The 6,479-nt window shown below is 45.0% G+C and overlaps 1 protein-coding gene across 1 annotated transcript; it reads left to right on the forward strand.

Annotated features, from left to right (window-relative positions):
* Positions 1-2,045: 2,045 nt before the first annotated feature.
* Positions 2,046-4,108, forward strand: LOC144703617 (Pectin lyase-like superfamily protein). Its single transcript, XM_078575822.1, has 5 exons — positions 2,046-2,416; positions 2,500-2,689; positions 2,772-2,978; positions 3,294-3,529; positions 3,602-4,108. The coding sequence occupies exons 1-5, from the start codon at positions 2,103-2,105 to the stop codon at positions 3,747-3,749; spliced, it is 1,095 nt and encodes a 364-aa protein (XP_078431948.1). The 5' UTR covers positions 2,046-2,102; the 3' UTR covers positions 3,750-4,108.
* The last annotated feature ends 2,371 nt before the right edge of the window (positions 4,109-6,479 follow it).

The raw sequence follows: 6,479 nt of genomic DNA on the forward strand, positions 1-6,479 counted from the left end.
ATTTCACTATCTTGGTGTTAAGAGAGTTTTAGGTCCAAAGGACCTAATGTCCTTCACTTAATATCCCAAAGGAGTTGAAAATTTATGAGAGCAATGCTGAGCCTGAGAGTCTGATCAATGACCTAAGAGAGGGAGAACTTGTTACCTTTTATTTATCTTGTTTTTTCCCCTATAATTATAATGAGTAAATCCCTAAAGAAATGCCGCCATTAATAAGTTCTAACACTAGCTTGAAGCATATAATCCTTAAAATTTCTCAAAAGCCTGTTCTTGCAGATGGATTTATCAGAATACATAAATCATTAGGACAACTATTTTTATTAATCAACATGATTAACATGAGGTGTAATATTAGTCAAGGATTCAATTAACTCTTCTCCCAAAAAGTACTCACTATTTGTCCTTAATGTCTCCACACTAATGGCTACGGGTTTGGCCATACCCATTATATGAGTGGGAATAAACAATCATATTGTATGTATTCATGGAGCTCATTTTTAATCTTTACTCATGCACCATAATGAATATATATATATTGTATTCATGAATATTGAATGAAAAATGGAATGTGCTTGTGGCCATATACATTTCCAACAGAAGAAACCCTATAAATGATTCTAGTGGCATTCCTTAGTTCAATTATTCATTTCCAACATATGCTTATATTACTTTATATATATATATTTAAATACTAACAACCTGGTACTCCTGCTCTAATAATGTTATGCGGGAAACAAATTGATATTTGAGATTTTATGTTCACAACTTCACGTAGAGGAAATTCTGTTACTCTTAGAAGACGTATTAGTTAGTTTTAGGGAAGTGACTGCAGCCATCGTTTGATATATTTGTTATCTAGATATAAATAGCCCAAGAGAGGGTAAAATATTTATTGGAAAAAGGTTAGTAACGTCAATTAAATAACTATCTGGGAATGGTGGTACAAGATATGGACACGGGAAATCGGGTGGGTCCCCTTTATAGAGGCAACCTCTTCTTTTAAAAATGGGGAGTTTTACTTCTCTCGTTGAGTAAGACTTTCAGGCGGGTCTCTCATGATTTGCTGAATATATCAACAAGGGCCACCAGGGACGACTCATTTACTCATGATCTCTAATGGTATACACAAAGTATAGATGAAGCTCCCTCTTTACTATAACCACTTTCCGTGTAAATGGTTAAGTCATCATCGGACTAATTTCATGAAAGTCTATCATAGTTGGGCTAGAACAACCATGGTCATGGTTGGGGTTGACGATCCCCAACCATGGCCACCAATGATGCTACGTCGCAAAGCTCATACTCTGAAGATATCAAGAGTGGAGCCGTGATACGTTCAAGTATGAGCCCAAGACGGTAAATTTAACTTGGGTAAAAACCGAGGGCAAAGAAAAAAGAGAATAGCTCACAAGCTAGGAAAAGACGCGAGATGGCACCACTGGCCAAAGGGGAAAAGACGGCGAGATTCTCTCCCAGCTTGAAGTTTAAAGTGCAATGGCCTACTTAATGGTGAGGCCCACGGCCCACTCAAGAACCCTCCTCCCTCACCATGAAACCCCCCTCAGATGGAGACAAACGCAGAGGAATGGGCAAAGAAGCGGCAGTAACATAGTGTTCACGGGCAGGACTAAGGAATTTGCAGAAGAGAACAGAAGCTAGCTCAGGTGCAGTTGAACCCGACATTAGGCCTAATATTTTCCGAGAAGAGGACGAGGACCACGGCTCTCTCTCTCTCTCTCTCTCTGTCTCTCTCTGTCTCTCTCTCTCCCTCTCTGTTTCTCTCTCTCTCTCTCTCTCTCTCTCTCTCTCTCTCTCTCTCTCTCTCTCTCTCAATCTCACTCTCTCTCTCTCTCCTTCTCTATCTATATCTCCTTCTCTCTCCCCCCCTCCCTCTCTATCTATATCTCCTTCTCTCTCTCTCTCTCTCTATATATATATATATATATCTATCTATCTATTTATCTCTCTAAATCTTATCTTTCTCCATACTGGTTCTTGGTAGATCTCCGCGTTTTATTTGGCACAGAGGATACCCGTGAGCCTGCGTGGCTTTCTTTCTTTAAATCTGATGCTCGGGGCGCTGTCTCTCCTTAGTATCGAGGATGGGTGCTCCACGACGGGCGCTGTGGGCGGCGGTGCTGCTTCTTCTGAGCTCGGCGCACGGGCTGAAATTCCCAGAGAACGCGACCCGCGCAGAGGCCGTCGAGGTGCAGTTCTTGCGGTGGGTGAAGTACGTCGGCGGGCTCAAGCACTCCGTCTTCGGCGCGGCGATGAACAAGCTCTTCCCCTCGTTCACGATCGTCGTAGACAAGAACCCCGCCGCGGGGGACTTCACCTCGATCCAGGCCGCCGTCGACTCCATCCCCTTCGTCAACCTCGTCAGGGTCGTCATCAAGGTCAATCCCGGCGTTTACACGTGAGTTTTCGCGAGGTTTCTTGTTCTCTCTCTCTTTCTCGCGCTCACTCTCTGAAGCTGATCTTTGGCGGCGATCTGCGCAGCGAGAAGGTGACGGTTTCGCCGTTCAGAGCTTTCGTCACGGTGGAGGGCGCGGGGGCGGACCGGACCGTGGTCCAGTGGGGCGATACGGCTCAGACGCCGGGGCTCAATGGGCAGCCCATGGGCACCTTCAACTCCGCCACCTTCGCCGTGAACTCCCCTTACTTCATCGCCAAGAACATCACCTTCAAGGTGAGCCCTCTCCAAACTATTCTCTTGGAACAAACAAAAAAAGAAAGAAAAGAAAGAAGAAGCTCGAGTTGGTTGGACGCAGAATACAACGCCGGTGCCGCCGCCGGGGGCGCTGGGGAAGCAGGCGGTGGCGTTACGGATCTCCGGCGACACGGCCTCTTTCTGGGGGTGCAAGTTCATCGGCGGACAGGACACGCTCTACGATCACCAGGGCCGCCACTACTACAAGGACTGCTACATCGAAGGCTCCGTCGACTTCGTCTTCGGCGACGGCCTCGCCCTCTTTGAGGTAAGCCTACGCCATCTTCTTCCTCTTTCTTCTTCTTCTTTGCTCACTCTTTCTTGTTCTTCTTCTTTTTTCCTCTCTTCTTCTTTGCTCTCTAATTTTATCTATTCATCTTTGCTCTCTTCTTTTATCTTCTTTTTTTTTCTCTTCTTTTATCTATTCTTCTTTGCTCTCTTCTTTTATCCATTCTTCTTTGCTCCCTTTTTTTTATCTATTGTTCTCCTTCTCCTTCTCCTTCTTCTTCTTCTTCTTCGAGGTTCTTCTTCTTTTAGCACATTGGTAGACACAATACAAATCTTAAAACGAAGGACCGCGCAGGGGTGCCACCTGCACGCGACGGCGGTGAACTACGGCGCGGTGACGGCGCAGGACAGGATGAGTTTGCTGGAAGACACGGGCTTCTCGTTCGTGAATTGCAGGGTGACGGGATCGGGCGCGCTGTACTTGGGCCGAGCCTGGGGCACCTTCTCCCGAGTCGTCTTCGCCTTCACTTACATGGACAACATCATCATTCCCAAGGGCTGGCACAACTGGGGGGACCCCAACCGCGAGATGTAAGCTCCCGCCATCGCCATCCTTTCTTATCCTCTCCCCGAAAGAGCGAATGACCGATAGACTCGCTGCAGGACGGTGTTCTACGGCCAGTACAAGTGCACAGGGCCGGGAGCCAACTTCGCGGGAAGAGTGTCCTGGTCGCGGGAGCTCACCGACGAGGAGGCCAAGCCCTTCATCTCTCTAAGCTTCATTGACGGCTCTGAGTGGATCACGCTATGAAATATACAAAACTCCAATTCTTCTGCGGCATTCATGGGCCTTGAGCGGCAACGAAGCGCGTGGCCTTCTGTACTTTCAGAGAGAGTGGTCCTTGCTCGTGTTCACGAGGGAACAAGCGAGGAAGGATGGAGGAGAGACTGCGCCGTGGCCGCCATTGACGGACCTTCGTCTCTTCTCCGGCAAGCGGGACGGCTGCTTCGGTTTCGAGGAGATTAAATCTTTGGCCGGATTGAATAATCGCTCCCACGGACTCGGGAAAGAGCGAGATCTTGTCTAAACTTGTTTTTGATTCCTGGGTCTTCACGTCTCGCTCTCCATCCTTCTTTATCCTGGGGAATGTTCACATGCTGATTCGACCTCGTCGCTTTCTAATCATTCATTCATTGATTCATGTGGAGGCTGAACCACTTCTTGACTAACTTCAGGGGAGCGATTAATTTTTTAATCCGCGCAATGATTGAAATACAGAAGATGTTGTATGTATCTTATTCTGAAACTTTTTTTGTAGTAAAAAATCTATGTTAAGAAATAGCTTAAAATTATTCATTTTGTGGTTTTCATGGAAAACTGGCGGGCCTTGTTTAGATAATAGAATACCAACAAAAAATTTTCCTTAGATTGTAGATATGCACTATATGCACAAATTGATTGAAACATACATGGATATTAAACATCAATGAATCCTGAATTATTAGTTATTGAAGTTGGCACAACAAATTTTCTTGATGTATTATTCTGTACTTGAAGGAAGCCCCAAGTAATGGGCTGACCCTATCCTAGCTAGGGTTTGACATTTTGGACCGGGGATCGGTCGGACCGGACCGAACCGGGACCACCGGTCCACCATTTTAGGGTGGACCGGCCGTTCAGGCCGGATCCGGTCTAGACATGGTCATTCTGTTCTGTTTGTTTGAGACGAACAAAAAATTCGCACAAAAGAACAGCACAGGGCCTTGTTCTTTGTTCTGTTCTTTTTCTTTTTCAAAAACGAACAAAATTCGCACAAAAATTCGCACAAAATTAGACTAAAATTCGCACAAAGCGAACAAAAGAACCGCACGCGGGTCTGTGCGATCTTCTGTTCGAATTCATTTTTGTTCTGTTCAGAAAACTGAACAGAATCGAACAATACACACAAATTCGCACAAAAAGAAGAGAACGACCATGCCTAATCCGGTCAGATGTCAAGCCGGATTAAAATAAATAAATAAAAAATCCCTGCTTCCCCCTCTACCGATCGTGTTCCCTGCCTGGTCACGTACCCCCCTTCTCTCTCCCTCGGTTTTTCTCTCCCTCCGTCTCTTGCTTTCTCTCTCGTGCTCTTTCTCGTCGGCTCTCTCTCCCGTTCTTTCTCTCTCTTTCTCTCGCGTTCTCTCTCTCTCTCTCACTCTCGCTCTCTCTCTCTCTCTCCCGTTCTCTCTCTCTCTTACACACTCTCTCTCTCTCCCGTTCTCTCTCTCTCTCTCTCCTGTTCTCTCCTCTCTCCCGTTCATTCTCTCTCGCACGCTCTCTCCCTCTCCCGCTCTCTCTCTCTCCCGTTCTCTCTCTCTCCCGCTCATTCTCTCTCTCTCTCTCGCAGGCTCTCTCTCTCTCTCACTCTCTATCCCGTTCTCTCTCTCTCTCGCGCGCTCTCTCTCACACACACACACACTCTCTCTCCTGTTCTCTCTCTCTATCCCATTCTCTCTCTCTCTCTCTCTTTCTCTCTTTCTCTCCCGTTTCTCTCTCTCTCTCGCACACTCTCTTCTCTCTCTCCAATTCTCTCTCATGCGCTCGCTCTCTCTCCCTGTCACGTTCTCTCTCTCCCAGTTTTTGAGTCCCTCTTTCTTGCTCTCAATCTTCAGAATGTTTAGTTTAACCTTGTTTTTTTTTTCTCTCCTCCAACTCTGTCAAGTTTGTTTCATTGTATTTCAAGCTATCTTAGGTTTCTCCGCTCTACACTCTACTCTGTTAAGTTTTCTTCATTTCTTTTAGGCTTCTTCTCTTTTTATTTTATTCTTCTTTTCGCCATCCGTACTTCTTTTGCTTTCTTTTTCTCCTGTTTTTTTTATTGTTCTTGTCTTCTTATTTTATTCTGCTTTCTTCTTCTTTCCATCTTCTTTTCTTCGTATTTTATTCTTCTTATTCTTCTCCTTTTCAAGTCTTTTATTTTTTCTTCTTCGTTACCTTTTTCCTACTATTTCCTTCTTCCTCTTTCTCCTGATTTTCTTATTTCTAATTATGTTTCTTTACCTTCTTCCTTTTGATCTTCCTTTCTTCTTCTTTAATTCTTCGTTTATTTTTCAATTATTCTTCTTTCAACCTTCTTTTATTCTTCTTTTCATTTTTCAGGATGGCCTTCATAAGTGACTTTGGAACAAACTTTCCCTTTGATGAGAAGTCCATCCCCTTTTTTTATGCTGACTTTTTGTTCTTCGACTTTGACTAGTCAACATGACTGGACTGGGACTGGACGAGACCGGACCGGAACCGGACCGATGTTTAGGTAATGTTTAGGTCCTTGTTAAAGAACGGACCGGACCGGGACCGTCGAACCCTAAACCTAGCACACAAAGCCCAAAGCCCAAAGTAACTATCTCTGATGTCAGAAATGAAATATAGAGATAACCCTTCACACAAATGCGCTACTGAAATATTGATTATGATGTCAAAACATAATGTCTTTTTCTGGGCAGAAATGAGATAATTATAACGGATATCAAAAGGTTCAAAATACCACCGTGGTAACAA

Source organism: Wolffia australiana, chromosome 5 (genome assembly GCF_029677425.1).
Source record: "Wolffia australiana isolate 7733 chromosome 5, ASM2967742v1".
In the NCBI taxonomy this organism is placed as follows: domain Eukaryota; kingdom Viridiplantae; phylum Streptophyta; class Magnoliopsida; order Alismatales; family Araceae; genus Wolffia; species Wolffia australiana.

Excerpts from the sequence above, each read along its gene's own strand:
- LOC144703617 (XM_078575822.1), top strand. The coding sequence starts at position 2,103 with ATGGGTGCTCCACGACGGGCGCTGTGGGCGGCGGTGCTGCTTCTTCTG. Across the intron at positions 2,979-3,293 it reads ACGGCCTCGCCCTCTTTGAG|GGGTGCCACCTGCACGCGAC; the intron begins GTAAGCCTACGC and ends AGGACCGCGCAG. Across the intron at positions 3,530-3,601 it reads GGGGACCCCAACCGCGAGAT|GACGGTGTTCTACGGCCAGT; the intron begins GTAAGCTCCCGC and ends GACTCGCTGCAG.